This window comes from Phaenicophaeus curvirostris, chromosome 1 (genome assembly GCF_032191515.1).
Source record: "Phaenicophaeus curvirostris isolate KB17595 chromosome 1, BPBGC_Pcur_1.0, whole genome shotgun sequence".
Taxonomy (NCBI): domain Eukaryota; kingdom Metazoa; phylum Chordata; class Aves; order Cuculiformes; family Cuculidae; genus Phaenicophaeus; species Phaenicophaeus curvirostris.
The window spans coordinates 25,569,387-25,587,473 of record NC_091392.1 but is presented as its reverse complement, the minus strand read 5'-3'; the positions used below and the strand labels follow the sequence as shown (position 1 = coordinate 25,587,473).

General features: G+C 36.0%; 1 protein-coding gene across 4 annotated transcripts in view; it reads right to left on the bottom strand.

The window, feature by feature from the left end:
* The window catches only part of CTTNBP2 (cortactin binding protein 2), an 84,348-nt gene that overhangs the window by 30,891 nt on the left and 35,370 nt on the right, over positions 1–18,087 (bottom strand). For 3 of the 4 annotated variants that reach the window (XM_069850943.1, XM_069850956.1, XM_069850949.1), the window contains exons 3-6: positions 17,593–17,817; positions 11,077–12,739; positions 4,085–4,288; positions 639–800 (exon numbers count right to left, since the gene is read on the bottom strand). In XM_069850943.1, coding sequence (XP_069707044.1) covers positions 639–800; positions 4,085–4,288; positions 11,077–12,739; positions 17,593–17,817 — 2,254 coding nt within the window. The remainder of the gene's footprint in view (positions 1–638; positions 801–4,084; positions 4,289–11,076; positions 12,740–17,592; positions 17,818–18,087) is intronic. The other variant, XM_069850963.1, reaches the window with a different exon arrangement.

Sequence of the window (18,087 nt, the reverse complement as noted above, 5' to 3'; positions counted from 1 at the left end):
CTTTTCATTGTCAATCCCAGTCTTATATAAAACAATTAACTTGAAAGTACAGATTCCTGCTTGCCGTCTTAAAGTAGTTCTAAAGTTTCTGAAGGATGCTGAAAAAAATTCATCAGAATACTCTTTGGTTTCTTCATAAAGCATATATGAGCCATGCAAAAGCCATGACAAATGCACAGAACAAGACTACTTTTCTAGAAAGGTATGGTTAACTCACAGTTATAGATTGGCAGATTATTCAGGTGGAAGCATATCTATATGAAAATACTGTTTCTGATGAAGATAACTGAAAAAAAAGCCGTTTATTCTCAAGAATAGGTGTGAGCATGAGGAAATACAACTGCTTTTATAAAGCATACCATGTGAGCCAGTAAGCTCTACATGACCTGTTCTGGTGGCATATCAAGTAAAAAATCAGTCGTCTCCAAGAAGCCTGGGTTCTTCGGATGGACTTTTGACTAGGGTTTGGAGATTAGTAATTTGGGTCAGTCCAGGTTCATTAACTCCACTTCACTGCTGTCTGCCACAGAAGAAATCAGCAGTGGAGAGGACCGGGCAGAAGGGCAGGCACAAGACAGACTCAGATAAAAGTTTTGGTCAAGCAAAAGCAAAACATGTAAGCGTATTAGCACAAGCACCTGGAGACTTTACTGCTCTCCACCACAGCTGGGTAGATAGTTCTTCCAGAGTGCTGGCAAACACCATGCAGATACATCCAGTGGCTCGGCAGAGCTGACTCCATGTAGCTGTATGCCTCTGCACCTCACTCTTTCCTACTTCCCACATCATTCCAGTTTTTCCTATAAAGCAGGGTGCCACAGCCTCCAAATACTCAGGATAGAAGAGAATCAATTATACCATAAATGCATATGATTAGCACATGGATGAATCCAAAGGATGTTGTTGTTATTCTCTTCACATCTCTTATTTTCAGGAACTCTTACTATTTAATTCTCTTTCTCAACCATCTTGTATGTGGCAGAGAATGGTCAGGATTGGCAACACAATACAGATATGCAGATATATTAGCTAAATGAACTACTGTACATGATACAAGTGCATAAAAGACCAAAGTGGCTCCAGCATTGTTGATGGATCAAACCAAGATGCCCTGAAAAAAACAGTCTCTTCAGCTGTCCCAATCTAGTGGTTAAATCATAAAATTAGCAGTTCCCTCATGTTCATTCAAACACAAAGAAAGCATTCAGTGTATATTTTTAGGGTGAAATTCTCCCTCACACATTCACAGAATTATGGACAATACGTGCAGGAAACAAAGCAGCTGCTATGAGCTTCATGTGCTGGAAAAACCCTCAGCTGCAGCTCTCAAAAGGCAACTGTTTATGAATAGGAAGGCTACATATTTTGCAAGTAGGACAGAATAGAAAAGAATATTGAGTGTTCTCTTGTGTAACTCAATTTTCTCTACAGACTGGGCTGCAAGCATGTAACAGCTGGTGCCACCATGCTGGTTACAATGTGCTCTACCATTCTGTAGTTATTAAAACATCTCAAATACTGTATTTCTTCACTGAAAATGTATACAAATCCTTCACTTTCCACTCTTTGCATACTCTCTGAAAGGTGGTGTTTCTTTCTGACGAGAGGTACTCACTATGCTGGCTTCTAAAAAATCTAAAGCTACTTTTTTTCCCAGCCAACTATTTCCCAGGAGAAATCAGAAAATCTGGTGAGTTCACTTAGAAGAAACAAGGGGTCCTAGAAATCTCTGAATCTATTTAGTCACTAACTGCAGGTTGAAAACATTCTCAGTAAATTAAATCATGGTGCAATCACCCATGTGTTACGTCTTAAGGTTGCATTCAATGATCTTCAGGTTCTTTTCTAACCTAAATGACTCTATGGATCTAAGGAAAACAAAACAAAACAAACAGCCAAAAGACAGTAACTTACCATTGACAATCCTACTCAATGCAATGAAAAACTTTGTACAATAAGTTATTTTATCTTAAAATTACATCAGTGTCATTTCTTTCCACTTGGTTAGTTAGAAAAAGCTATTAAAATGGAGTTTTTAAAGTAAGATTTTTATTCTTATACTTCCTTTTCTAAGCCTATATATTTCTACATAAATTTGTTTTTACAAGTTTCCACTTTGAAGAGCTGCATCTATCCATGCGCTTGGGAACAAACTGCAAATAACAAAGAAAGGATTACATATTAAACTTAAGCACAAAAACCTTTCTCCAAAAATATTGTGAATCCACTACTCTCAATTTTCGTGTAATGTATAAAGAGACATCAGCACTGCTCCTGTGTGATTCTCTTATTCAGAATTCATGCAATCCATTTAGCCACTAAAATGCTATGATTTGTACAACAAAGTATTTTTCACATCCTGTCAACTATAAAAAGAAGAGCAACACTAAAACCTCTGTAATATATTTTTTATCTTAAAAAGTAAAAGATACTAAGCAACTACAGGATGCATATGCATGTGTTTGCTTTTATTACTGTGTTTCCATACTTCTGTCAAGTGCTTCAGCAATAAAACAAGAAATCAAATTGCCTTTGCTGTCAGTAAGAGCTGCTCAGTAATTGTAACTGAAAATCAGGACAATTGCTTTGAAACGTTTTAGGAATACAAGATGAGGTAAAAAGAACTGCATTGATTATGGTCTCCCACAAACACCAGTGATGACAAATGGATGTCATCCTAGAAGAACCCACAGAATATTCACTCATTGAGGGGGTAAAAATAAATCCGCACAATATAATAAACTTGGATTAGTGATACTGAAGAGAGAAAGTTGCAAAAACAAGCACACCACCAAAGGAAGAAAAGAAAATAAAGGACTTTTCCATATTTTAAGGGTCTTGGCAACAATAAGGTATCTGTCAGATGAAAAGGCCCAGATGTTCCTATGAAGTAAACCATAGCACCTAGCAAGGAAGGGCAAAATATACCATTCCTAACAAAGAAAAATTCCTCTCACCCTTATGCAAAATTAACCCTGAACACGTCAGGAAAATGTACACTATCTGTCCAGCTATGAATTTGAGATCCTAACTTTACTTTGATTTTAAAATATACTGAAGAATATTCCTTCCAAATACTATTTTGAACACTAGATTGAGGTTTTCTAATTGTGTCACTGATAAGTACCTTGCTGAATAAAACTACAAAGTACTCTTGAAAACAGTAGTTTTTAAGGCACTATATTCAACCTTCTACTGTAAAATAAAATCTTAACTAAAAATCAATGGATTTTTTTGTCATTGGTATTGGTGGATTTCGTCTTTAGTGTCCAAACCAGCATGATGATAGTAGTTGAAATATAAGAATTGAGGAGATTTTTATGTAAGTAGAAAAAAACTACAGTAAAGTGTACTGGAATTTCAAAGAAAGCTGCTATTCCAGAGCCTGTCTGAAATATTAAGAGACAGTCTGAAAATTATCGCTTGGAGTTAGTACCCATGATATTTGTATCTGTTACTAACATATTTCCCTCGTTTCATGAATATATTCATAAAATATGAAGGTTCAAACATACTACTTCCTTGAAGCTGAGGGTTGGGGTCGTGAGGAAAAGGAAAATGTCAACTATGTCAGTAGAGCCTAGAGAACAAACTAAGGCTATTTCATCTCGTTCAAAAATAAAGGCAGTTAATTTTTTCCCCAAGTAACACACTACTTTGAAACAATCTTCCAGCATTTTCACTGCTGCTGCAGAAGATCAAAACACTGGTGATGACCTATTCTTTCCCTCTCACTCCCTGTAGAGGAAAGTTCTTTCAAGTTGCCTTTGCTAAAAAAGATCTTTAGTTTTTCACAGAACATGAGGTGATGATATCCAATGACTTCTTATAGGAAGGGAGTAGAGAATTAGAATGAATGTCCCTGCAGAATGTTACCACAAGCAGGAATGCTTTCTGTGTTCCAAAATTATGCCTCTGGAAGCATTGCTTATACATATGCTATACAGTGACTTTCATCACAACCTCCTTATAAATCACTTTTAATTTCATGTTTCTAAAAAACATGCATTTGACCTAATTTAATATTAAATTTATGAAATAAGCTTTCACTATTTCATATGAATAAAAACTTAGTATCACTTACCTGTATGTCCATTCGTAGCAGCAGAATACAAGGCAGAATAGCCATCTTCACAAGAGTAATTAATGTCCAGTCCTTCTTCATTAAGCAGCATTGATAATAAAGTGACATTTCCCTGGGCAGCAGCTTGGTGAAGAAGGGTGGGCCTGCCACCCAGGGGCACAGGACCACCACTTGTTAACAAAGGGGTTAGGGAGGAAGACCAGCCTGCGAGTTAAAGCAACAGAAGTTAGATGGAAGACACATAAATAAAGCTCTGCATTTTCTGTGTTCTTTTACAAATTAAAAAGGATTTTCCAAATGACAGGATACATTAGTTTAGCTCAAGTTTTGTGAAGAACTTTTGTCTATACATCAGAAGGTGTTCTGAAGAATAAAACCGGCATACACAGGTGAGAGTTGTTAATGTAAATGAACAGGATTTCATTACAAAAGGTTAACGTGAAACTTGTTATGAACTGTAACAGCAACCCGATGTCTCAAAAATATTTATATGATCAAAATTCAGAAACTATTGAAAGGTTTATACAAGTTTTATTTTAATTGCTGATACCCTGGGAAGGTTTTTTAAAGCGTCTAAAGAAATGTTTCCAAAACAAAATTTTTATTTTCATGTGAAAGTTCATCCTCCTTTACAGTCTTAGAGCAGACTTTAGTATTTATATCTCACATGCAGTTATACAGATAAATTGCACAGAGAGCAATTAATAACCTCTTTTAATAAGCTTGCAAAAAAAAGGTAGAAATTAATTACACAAACAATACAGGAATAAATACATTTACTATTGAACTTTACCTTAAGGTAATGTTCCTTTTACTCAACAACACTTAAACTATGTATTACAAAATGCTTGAGTGTGAACGAATAACAGGTAATACAAAATTCACCAGTAAAAGCTTTCAAGTCATCCTGTTAAAAAATAATATTAAATTCAAAGCTTTTAAAGCTTAGGAGTTATTTTGGTTAAATATTCTGTTCATTACTTATCAGCTTTAGTAGGGAGTTTGTTAAGAATATGAAGTTTGTTGCACAAGGCATAGAAAATTTTGTGTACTCTTCCTTGATCAAGGACTGCAAGAGAAAATAGGAGAAAGATATTTTCACTATTACCTTTATAAAATCCACATGATATTTCTTTCTTGAATAAATAACTTTGTATGCTGTAGCCACACATAAGCTATTATATGAGGCTGAAATCTGACAATACAAAGGAAGTTTATGCAGCTTTTATTGTGGTTCTACAACACTCAAGGCTGAAGAGGAGCTGCAGGGCATCACCTCCAGCTCCATCAAGCTGATCAAGTGCTATCCAACATCCAGCACCTAGAACTGGAAAAAGCATGTGGCAGTACCTCTACCACATCGGAATGATCTGCTCCATGGTTTGGAAAAACACAATTAAATACGGAAGTTCCCAGCAGAATTCTATAGAAGCAATAGATTTGGGAACCTTGCAAGATCAGAGGAAGTTTTAATCAAGTCCAGACTTACACAAGAATCCATCATCTGAGCAGCTCCAATGAAGAACACATAGTTGACACCAGTCCCAAACAACAAAAAATAAATGTTTGGAGTATGTTTCTAAAGTAAGCTAGATTTGTAATTTCCAATGAAGTTGGCTAGTTTGATTGATAAAGGAAATGTATTTGCAGTATTTTCACAATGTTACCTTATTGTTCAACTTATCTATTTCATATTGACTATAAGAAGTCATCACTACAGCTATGAAATTACCATATAAATCCAATTTTAAACTGGCAATAAACTGTAAAGTTAACTTCACCCATCTTAATGTAACTTCAATTCTGAAGCTATTCTGACTATTAACACTCTTACTAATATTTATTTCTCTAAAATTTTTAATCAGAGGATTTTGAAGGTTTTCTGAAGTTTGTAAAAAACCCCATAAGCAATATACAAAGTAAACTGTGTATGCATATAGTTTTTACTGTCTTGTCATGGTGATTAACTGATAGTGGACGTTACTTGGGTGGCAGTCTAGAAGCTAACATTCTTTGTCCAAGTTATATTGGAATCATTTGTGGGAATTTAGGGAGACTGACAGTAAGCTTTTAGCACGAAATTCACTTTGCCAAGAAGTTTCGCAATATGAAACCTATTTCTGGGTTCCTTCCCTTATTGAAAATAGTGCAATATTTTTTCTGTTTTGTTTTTTAAAGCATCATTAACAGAAATGCCAAAATAAAAGGATTTTTTTTTAGTGCCATATGTAGTATCTTAACTTTCATTTCAACTCCTTGAAATGAAAAATATGTTGATGCAATTCAGTGATGAAATTCATTATGCTAGGTTATTGTTAGATGAAAATCCTATATTGAAAAATACACAAAATCCAGACAATAATATAAACACAACTTTAGTTTCTATTATCAATGTAAAGCCTTATAATAAATCTGAATTAATCCAACAAACACATCAATGATAAAAAAAATAATAAATAAGGTACACCATTACAGATGCAAAAAGTTAGGAAATGCGAAGCATCTATGAAAGCTTGTAGGGCATGCAGTGATGAAGGGCAGAGGGATAGACAAAAACAGCTTCCGGCATCAGCTTCAGAATGTGAGATGGTTAATTTCAGAGCCCAGATCAGTCCCTCACCCCTCTACTTTTATCTTCAAAGCCAATTGTATAGAGAGAATAAATCAATCATTATAGAAATGAGCAAAATGAAAAACACACTTCATTGAAGAGTGACATAGAAAGCGCAAAACCAAGAAGAAAGTGAAGCAGAAATCCCAGGGGCATGAAAATCCAACTGCCTACTTTTGTTTCCATTTTGAAGTCCTACAGCCACTGAAATGTAGAAATCCAAACAGAGCACAAGCATTTTGGCACCAGTTCGAAGGCTGCTGAAGTTAATGAAAACACTGTTGCAGATTTTGAATCAGGCCATAAATATTCACTTAATTCCTCTATGTGCAGTTTGTTCAACGTTAATGACATAAGCCAGTGTCTCTTCCAATGAGCAACATGCAGTACAATGTCCTGTCTCTAAAAGAAGGTATTACATTAATTATACATACATAACTGAATAATTATCATACATAACTGAAACAATCAATGCTTAGATCTGAAGTTCGTTCTCAAGAGTTGCTCTTTAGGAGCAACTGCTCACAGACCAGAAAGGCAACAGTATCCCAGGCTGCATCACAAGAAGTGTGGTCAGCAGATCAAAGGAGATGATTCTTTCCCTCTTCTTTGCTCTAGAGATCTCACCAGGAGTACTACATTTAGTTCTGGAATGATTAGCACAAGAAAAACATGGACTTGTTGGAGCAGGACCAGAGGAGGGCCACAAAAACAGAGGGGTGTAACACCTCTTCCTATGAAGAAAGGCTGAGCGAGTTGGGGTTGTTCAGCCTGGAGAAGGGAAGGCTCTGGGAAAATCTCACTGCAGCCCTTCAGTACTTAAAGGGGATCTTGTAAGAAAGATGGGGATAAACTTTTTAGCAGGGTGTGTTACGACAGGACAAGGGGTAACAGTAAACTGAAAGAGAGTAGATTCAGACTACATATAAGAAAGAAATTTTTTACGATGAGGGTGCTGAGGCACTGGCACAGGTTTCCCAGAGAGCTGGTAGATGCCCCATCCTCGGAAACACTCAAGGTCATGTTGGATGGGGCCCTAAGCAACATGATCTGGTGGAAGGTGTCTCTGCTTATTGCAGGGGGGTGGAACTAGGCGATCTTTAGGATTCCCCTCCAACCCAAACTATTCTACAATTCTAAGACACTCCCTCACTAAAAATCAGGCTGTTGATATGTTCTTAAAGCAACCTAAACTTAATTAAAAACTGTTTTAAAATTAATAAATAGAATATTTTAGTGATTAGGCTATTATCAATTCTGACTCCACGGTAAGAAGGAAGATATTTGAATTTATTGACAAAGAAAATAATATTAAAATCGAGGATTATTTCAATGTCTTTTAAAATATGTTAAATTTGTTTTGCACTATTGTTTAAAAATATTAACAAATTCTGACTGAAGCTCAGTACTTCCTGTACAATAAAAATTAATAAAATTTCTTCATGCTCTGCTTTAACTGAAAGTAAAATTCAATTCAAAATATTTTCTGAAAAAAAAGTAAATAAATCAGATTAAAATCAGCTGGAACTTTAATAAAAACTAACTGAATCTGTGCCTAGGGGGCATGAAAATGCAGATATGGGAAGGAGGTTTCAGTAGTATTTGTAGTTTGTTAGATGTTGCTCACCTCAAAAAAGTCATACTTAGGTAAGAAACTGAAAAAGGAGTGCGAATAGAATGACATGAATTTAGGCATTACTGACCACATTGTGTTAATGAAAACAGTATTGCTAAATGTGGGTTATCTTTTCTAAGACAAAGTCTATTTTATATGTATTTATAAATTCTATTTTTTTCTTTTCTCAGCATACAATTTTGAAGAAAATGTCCTTCCGTACTCACATAACATCTGTTGCTCAAAGTTTATTAAGTTCTGGAGTTTGCCAGAACAGTTGGCCAAAATAGATCAAGTAAAATGGGGTAGGAAAATAAGTGCAATAAAATATAAGCATTAGTTTGAGTAAAAGACAGAGGAGCTCCTGAATATTTTCCTGAATATTGCAGATAAACTCACTAATGATCTTTGAGACTGTTTGTAGACAGTAATGGAAGGATAATAAATAACAACTCTATATTAATAAAATAAAAACCAGCAGACAAATAACTAGAGCAATCTTTCTTTAAAAACTTCAAATTATGGGTTATGTTTCCCATTTGTGATAGCAAAAATTCACAAAAAGCTGTGCCACTTACAAAACACTAGCAGCATCAAATGTTCAGAGCAAGGAATATAAAGGGATTAAATGAACTCAATGTTTCCACCCCTTCCAAAAAAACAGTGAGCGGACTATAAATGAAGAAAGGCAATCTGAACACATCAGCTGTGCAATTTAAGAAAACTAACAGCTTTTGACAAAAATCCTGTCTTTGAGAACTGTCATGAATTTTACACGCAATCCAAATCGATAATTTGGTGTAGGAGTCCTGTTTAAAAGGCTGGAAATTCTCCTAAGAAAAAAGCGTATACTTCAAAGTACAAACTCAAGCAGTAACAATATACAGTTATGAAGTCAATTGGTTGTGATCTCATTTTTAAGACAGAAGTTTTTTTTTAAAGAATAATCAAACACAGTCTTAAATGATTACCAAACAATGTCTAGTTAATGTAAGACTAACTGAAATATACAGCCTAATTCATGCTGATAGGATTTGTGCAAGACAGTCTCTTGCCTACAAAAACTATTCACTTTGAAACTGAATTTGCCAATAATTTGTTGTATGTAAATAAAATCTTAGATTTTTTTTTTTAATGAAATTTAATTCCACTATGGACCCTAATAGCACCTGAAGGCAAATGAGGTTTGGAGAGTATCTGAAATACTGGGAGATTAATGGTCGATCTGACATACCAATCAGATTCAGCCATGAATAAGAACTTAAGATTAAAGTCCAGGATATCCATATGAAAAATTGTAATCTAAGAGGCAGCTATCACATCCTGCTACTGTTAACTTTAAGAAGTAGTAGACAAATGGAAGATAAGATTTCTGAGCTCATATTTTTTGGCACAGTTCAGAAAGCAGGGAGGATTCTGACAATACGGTGCTACAGCCAAATATTAAAAGCGTGACTAGGTTACTCCAGAAACATGTAGAAAGTTTTCAACTAAGTGGAATGGGAATAAAAATTCCTTAATAATGTGAGCCCTGGAATCTCCTGTACATACAAATATAAGCCTATCACACACTGCTTTTGGAACAGCTTCCTTAAGAGTGGTGTGGGAGTTCAACTGCCTTATCAGACAGTGGTGCAGCTACCAACAGAAAGTGTCTGTTTGTGTGATGGAAGCAAACCAGCTATGCAGGGGGTTTATGTCCTATGGATGATGATACAGAGACTAAAGTTACGAAGTACTGAAGCACCATAACTGAACTGAGAATGGCTTTGAAAGTTTGAGACCACTGAAACCTTCTTCCATGCTGATTCAGGTCTCAAGTGTTCCATAACTGGTGTCCATCTTCCTCTCTGCAGTGCAAGCCAGGCTAAAGAGGGGCTTCTACCAAATGTTCTAGTGCTACTAATCCCAGCAGGGAAATATGTTGACAAAAAGATTTACAGGAATTCTACAGTTCACTGGAAGGTAGATCTGGGCTGCATTTGTTCATTTAACTGTCATCAAGAAGATACCCTGAAGTTGTCAGTGCATTAGACACACAAATAGTGTGCATCACCACAATGCAAAATGAACAGCAGACACATGCACTGAGAAACAGATTTAGACAGCAAATCTTTGCTGATAACTGTTGAAATAAACTTGTGAGCTGCCACGCACAAGTATTAACAAAGCCTACAACTAAACCCAGAAGAGCAACGGAAAAATAGAAATAAAAATTAAACCTATTCTATAGGTATGAAGAGACACATTTGAAACTGCACTGTTATTCAGGCAGTTACATACCTTAATGTGCAACCATCTAATGCCATAAGAGAATACAGGAGCCTCAGAAAAGACCTCATCTAAAAGATTCACAAAGCACTGAAATACATATTCCATGAAAGACCACAAGAAGAGGTAATTTTCAACATACTATTTCAGACCAAGAAAGCATTCTGAAGTCCGAAATAAAAGCATTCACAAAAAAAGGGACTTTCTTTAATATGCCATAATCTACAGCCCGTGTACTTTTAACATTACTCCTCTTTAGCTTTAAAAAAGTCTCCAGTTTGGTGACCTCCTTAAGGAAGCAAACTATTTATTACTACATCAGCAAAAGAATTCCCATACCCCTGGAATGTGGAAAAAACATAAATGAAAATTTCAGCTTTTAGAAAGTGAAAAAAAAGAGAAAGGTATAAAAAGATAGTAAAGCAGACTAGAGATGAAGAAAACCAAAACATTATTTCAGAAGGAGACAGTTTGTAGCATATCAATTCCCTTTACCTGATGCTGTTACCAGGAGGCTGTCTGAATCACATGGTCTACAGGATGAAGCACTAACAGGGTTTATGGAGGAGCTACAGGCAATGGTGGTGGGAATGACAAAGGAATTTTCTGAACATGCAGGTTGGTTCAGTCCAGGGAAGTGGGAAGGCCAGGCACCCACCTGAGATGAGGCTATGGCTGGTATGGCACAGCCTGCAGGTGCCACAGATAAATCTATAGCAGGTTTTGGTGGCAGCTGAGGTGAGGACTTAGAAATAATTTCCTCATTTATTACCCTGATTCCTTGTGGTGAACTTGAAAGAAGTGAGGTCATGGTTTTGCTGTCAGTTTTTGCACTTGTATTTGGGGATCGACCACTATCCATTAAAACTTTAAGTTGTGGGTGTGGCGGAGAAGGAGTTTGTGAAAGCCCTGGTTTCTTAGGAGGAATAGGTGGAGGATTTCCTCTATCAATTCTTGACACACTGGGAGTCTTTAAACTTGTTCTACCAACTGGGGGGTAAGTGCCAACTTCCATAGAATGTGATGTCCCTGGCCGTGACGGAGTGCTGCTCTGAGGGCTTGTGAATCTTGAGAGGACTTGGGTAACGGTATTTCGAGCTACCTGTTTAGCAACTAGGTTGTCACGACTAGTAGGGGATACATCCCTTGAAGGAGGGCTTTGGGTTGTATTTCCATTTTGATCCTGATCGTTTGCATTTGCTTGAAATCTAAATCTAGCTGCTTGGATTCGTGGATTTAGGCCTGGATGCCCAGCAGTGTTGGCAGATGGTGAATGCAAACTGTGCATAGATGAAGTTAGTGAGGGATTCTGGGCTGCAGCAGTCGGTGCTGCAGGCGTGCAAAGGGAAGTACTACTTGGAAAAGGGGAAGTGCTACTTGGTAAATCAGGTGACGATTCTGTACTTGGTCCATTTTCCTCAATTCTGTTTTGATTCTGTGTAAGAACAGGAGTTGTGGGAGGGACAAGTTCACTAGACGAAGATTGCCTATCAATGATAGGCTTCGCAAACGCTGCATTGGTGCATACATTCATTTTTGTATTGCCAGACACTAGTGGGTTCACTGTAGAAGGCTTTACAGATACAGTCAAAGGCAACTTCTTAACATTTTCTGTGCTACTGTCCATCATGACAGTATCTGTTTGGCAGGCAACAGTTCTTGAACTTGGCTCATCTGTTTCAACAGAAACAGAAACAAGATTCCTATCTTTATTATTATCTTTATTTTTAAGAGAAAGATTAGCTTTACTTTCATTCTCCTTCTTCAATTGCTCAATCATTTTGATCATCTTATCTCTCTCTCCTCTGAGGTCACTGGTGTGCGCTTCCTCTCTATGAAGTTTGGCACGTAACTGCTCTCTCTCTGTGTCAAACTCAGACAGCTGCTTTTCCATTTGAGCTTCCATCTGTGTACTTCTTTGTTGCTCAGCTGCAAGAGACTCCTCTAATTCAGTAGCCTTTTTCTTTTCCTCCTCAAATTTTGACATCAATTCTTCCAGTTTCTGGGATTCCTCTACAATTCGGCCAGACAATTGCTTACACTCTTTCACTAGCATCAATACTACATGCTTATTCTTCCCACGTTCTTCTTCAAGACGAGCAGAGAGCTTTTTGTGCTCCAGCTCAAGATTCTGTAACTGAGATTTTTCCATTTCCAACTGTAAGAAAACATATAGAAAAATTCCCATTAACAAGATGGAGACTTTCAACATAACCTAGTATTAACCTGACATCGACATTTTAACCTTTGAAAGTATGCCTACAAAAACCTGTCCACTCCAGGAAAACAATTTGTGATAGCTAACACAACTGCCTATAAGCTTATACAAGCAAAAGAAAGAGACAGGTATCTCTGAAGAGCAGTTCAGAGACTCAGTAAGCCATCTTCTTTCCTTCACTGATAGCACAGAGATTCCCTAAAGTGATTAAAAGCTTATGATTCCTTAGTGAGGAGCTAACTGTTCTCCAGAAGTTGGACATAAGACATCATGGAAAGTCTTCTTAGTAAAGGAACTGGACATAAGCAAGAAATGAGCTTTGCACAAAAATTTCAAGTCTAGAAATGAAAGGTTTAGGTTTTAGGTCTTTCTCAGACTGAAGGAGACTAAGGCTGAAACACACAGTTTGACTTGCCCTTAACAGTTGTCTTATGTCTTGTTTTAACACTTACAAATAACGCATTCATTCAACTTTTTAGCACAGGCACAAATATCTTCCTGTACTTAATAACAGCAGAAGGCCTCACTGACATCATTGATGTATAAACTATGATATAAATTAGAACCAAAATACTACCAACTACATGCAGATAATGCATAAGAATAATTTTCCTCCTTTTTCATATAGTCATTGCCTCTAATTCACCGTGCCTGCTGATTACGTCTTTATTCAAAGATCCTGTTTTTGAAAAGCACTGGAAAAATACAAGTTAAAACATAATTTTATAAAATACCTACTAGGAATAATGCAACCCAAATTGCTTCATATTTTCCCAAGAAAACTTTTACACAAGTCAAACAACAACAAAAGAAAAAATGAATTCTTTCTTCCCACTCCTCCCTTCACATACTGTTGGAGTAGCTTCCCATATACCTTATCTGAATGACTGATAAAACCAGCAAACAAACAAAATTCCAAGAAAATGCTGAGCAGTCCTTCTCTTGTACTCTTTTTATTGGTTTAGTCTTTTCAGTTTTCCTTCATATTTATGTGAAGATCAATACAGAAAAAATAATTTAGAACTGTGCCACTAAAAAGCATTTTCTAAGTAGGCATTTTTTCTGGAAAAATATTTTCAGGTACCTATGAAAACAACAAGTGCTCACAAACACTTGATTTTGACTGCAACAGGAAATTGTTCCATGCTTTTACAATATAAGAACATTTCACAAGGTTCCAAAAAAAAAAAACCACCTAAGAAAGTCTGTGTGAAATAATAACCATTCTTTACTTGAGATAAATGTTCTACCTTGATGGATGAAGGAAGAATCATTGATTATAGATTCAGATTATGGTTTCATGTTAAAATGACACTAATTTTTAACTGAACTGCATTTAAACAAAAGCTCATGTAAATAACAATTCTGGTAGTTTCCAGGTATACCATAGAGTAGAGCTGGAACTCATGCCTCCAGGAGATGAGTACAGGAAGGAGAGGATCTGAAGCTCTAAAGCTTTAATAAAACTAAGCCCCACCTGCTACACCTCATTGTCCCCAGGATAATTTTTTTTCGGACATGGTAAGCTAAATTCAAACATAAAAAAAAACAGTTAAAAAGAGAAGTGAAATGGCAGAGAGAACAAACAATAAATCCTGCATGACTTTACACTTATAGATGAATATGTGTCTCAGCCTCCTACATTTCTAATCACATTACCTGACTCTAAATTTCTCTTCTGTTTTCTTCAGAAGAATGGGAAAGAGCAGAAAAAAAGTGATGGGAAAATTGTACCTATATTATAACGTCATCTTTGTTTCAAATACCTCAAACTTGTGTAGAATTGAGAGCTTCATCCCAGGTTAATCAATACACTCTGCACAATGCATTTCACAAAATCAAATATACTATTTTTTAAAAATAGTGTTAAATATATAAAATATAAGATATGGCATTATCAGCGATTGCTAAGCAAACAACATCAGCCCAACACTTCTTCAGTTATGTTAATGACAGCACAGTTCCACATTAAATTAACAAGCTATTATGATGACTTTGTATTTAGGAATGATCCTATTCACAGCTCTTCACATGAAGAAAAAAAAGAATTTCTCAAGCATGTTATTGGTTTTTTTTCAAAGCATCCAACAGCATTTGGATACTTCACAAACACTTCAAAGCAAGCAGAACAGTAACAGTGGAGCATCCAGCAATTCCTTTTTTGTTAAAAGAGATGAAAAATCATTAGAAATGTGTAACAATTTTTAAAGGTTGGAAACTCAACAACATTATAATGAAAATGTTTTTATCAAGATTTTCTATACTTCGATATTCCTCCATTTTGCCCAGAAAACCTCAAAACAAATTTTGATAGTAGCTCCAGGAAAGCATTCAAAGAGATGGAAGGGGATGGAGACTTAACACAACATAGATGACATCTGGGGATTAGGTATTTCGTATACTGTAAGCCTATGACTGACAGTCCTTTGTGCACCTCTCTCATTTTTCTACATTCTGGCACATCGTTGTCTTGCTTTTATGATGAAATTTTATTCAAAGGATACTTTTAAGGCACAATATTCACAGATAATAAGTCCAGGAATAAGAGTTCTGTTTGATCCTGTTTAAAGTTCACTAATATCCAGAGAAAATAAACACAGCTGTGCACAGACTTCATTGCTTAGTGTAAGAGTGAGAGAGTGAAGCAATTCCAAACACAAATATAGAGGCATCACATATTTGCAGAAGGAGGAACCACTCTTAGAGGGAGGCACTGCAGCTGGCTCTGCATTTAGGTCACATTTGTTTAGGCTTAACTTTACTTTTTTCCTTACATTGGGTCACCCAACTCTGTCAACCATTTCTAGGAATCCCTCAAAATACCTTTATTACTGTCCTCTATGGAGTGATTTGAGAGATGCAGAACATACAGAAAGGTGTGGAACTAAGGGAAGGCAAAACACTGAATGAATGGTTTGTGAATGAATAGAGACGACTGAGAGATACGTCATCTGCTGCCACAAACTCAAGAACTTTAAGAGGGTGCCCTGCCCAAATAGCATTTCCAATTAGCTTTAAAAGAGGAAGATGCAAGTTATGTAGTCAAGCACCCAGCTGCTCGACATCACCCAGTCTGTTTTCACATCCAGTGCTATTGAAATTTCCTATTTGCTACAAGGAGTAAATATGGTAGAATCATAATGACGCACTTTCAAAGCAACACAAGTTTTCTCAAGTGTAGTGCTGTAAAGTTTAGCTTGAAAATGGCAAACATCAGAATTGAATATACTAGAGGTTTAGGTACTTCTCAAGCTAAGGATCAAACTGCAAAATAAATTAAGATCAAACTACCTAAAATTAAGATGTAAAGAACCGCCCAGCCTCATGTATTCTCCTTGAAAACAAAAGGCAAGAGCATTATTTCCTGTACAAGCAAACTTGCACATACAGAATTTGGTAAAAAAAAGTGGGCCAAAAAAAAAAAAGAAAAGGACTTTACATATCAATACCATGATGTTGAGACATATTCTTAATATGTAAGCCCACCTCATATGCACGTATCTGTCCATATACTAAAAGCCAGAGACAGCTGAAGAATTTAGATACAAGAAGAGACTTGTGGCCATGCATTGAAACAAGAAACTAATCAAACTATCCATGCAAATGTGCCAGAGTATCTCCCAATATCATTCATAAGTCAGAATAAGCAAGTTTACTGGCTCTTTGCTATATTGAGACAATCCCTTCCCCGAAACCTCAAGTTACTTAAAAAGCATGTGAAAAAGAAAACTAATATTTAAGGGCCCTCAAAAAGAAATGCTAGGTAAGTATAAGTGGCTGTTCACTACATAGGTCATTACACTGTTCTAAGACTTACGTATCATACGTACAGTCTAGTATTACTCATTTTCTTGAATGTGGTATCTGTTTTTCTGAAGTCTTAATAGAGTCAGGATGCTTAAACTAAACTAAACAACAGAGCTAAGATAGCAAGCAAAGATTTGCTGATTTAATTTAAGCATGTATTTCTAGCATATTTCCAGTACTTCTGCATGTGTATTATTTCCCAAAGGGCAATTACTATCAAAATCAGTTTTATGATCACTGTCTTAGAATTGTCTTGAGGTTTTTTTTTTTTCAACATCAATATAAAATTGTCATCGCAAAGGTGTTTCACAGCTGCTGAAGACTTTCTATCCATCTTACACCCGGTGAGGATGATTCAATTCCTAGCAAGCAATTCTTTTCTAATTATTCAAAAATACATGGTCTAGATTAGTCTACTAGATTACCATTACCCTCAGAAACCCTTCCCCAGCATATTCCTGTTTTGCTATGCTTTAAGGATATATGGGTTACGTATCACGTACTTGGTCCAAAGTAATTTTCTCTTTACAGCAAAAGTTCTAAACATTCCAAAAAGTATATTTTAGACTTATATTTTTGTCTGATTTATGAAACAGAGCCTCCTGATATAAAACACAACTAAATTATTTACTTTATGCTATTTAGGTTAGAACAAAAATAACAGTAGCTCTATCAGGCTTTACTGGTGCTGGTTTAAAAATATACTGTGATGATGCTTTCTCAGCTCACATTGAGCTATATACTTATACACTGTATCAACTTGCACCAGTTATAGTTGATTTATTCCATAAGTAGAGCTAAATTCACAGAATGAATGAGATGTGCACATAAAATATCACCAGAAAACCAGTACCTCCCAGTATATGACACCAAAGTGATACAATTTTAACACTCATGACAGCCAGGTTAGAAAAAAATGGTAATTAAGAAGTGACATGAAAGAACAAATCAGGAAGGAAAAGGAATAAAAGTTCGTAGCAGGATACCTTCTTTTGTCTGGTTTCAGCAGCAGCCAGCTGAGCTGACATTCTTTCTTGCATTTTCCTGCAGTGAGCCATAACAGCTTCTAAAATGGACAGAGGGTTCATGCATATCATCTTCTTTTCTTTATCACCAGCACCTGCCTCAAAGTCTCTCTGAAGAGCCAGAAATGGGTCACTCAGATTAAATCTTCCATATCGCTCCTGGACAAAAACCTCCTTGCGTCGGGCCTAAGAAAAACAAACAAACAAATAAAACTAAATGCATTCTTTGGAGTACATCCACACGTATAGGAGATCTAAACCACAGGGAAAGTTATGTTATTTATTTATATTTTTAAATTATTTTCCTTAGGTATTTGTTTACAATCTCCAAAAGAAATAGATATGTTATGCACAGATTTAATTATAGTCAGCACAATTCACTACATTAAAAAGCCCTTATCCTTCTCAATCCAATACAGAAATTTCAGCTTGGAGCAGTTTCAGAAATATCACATC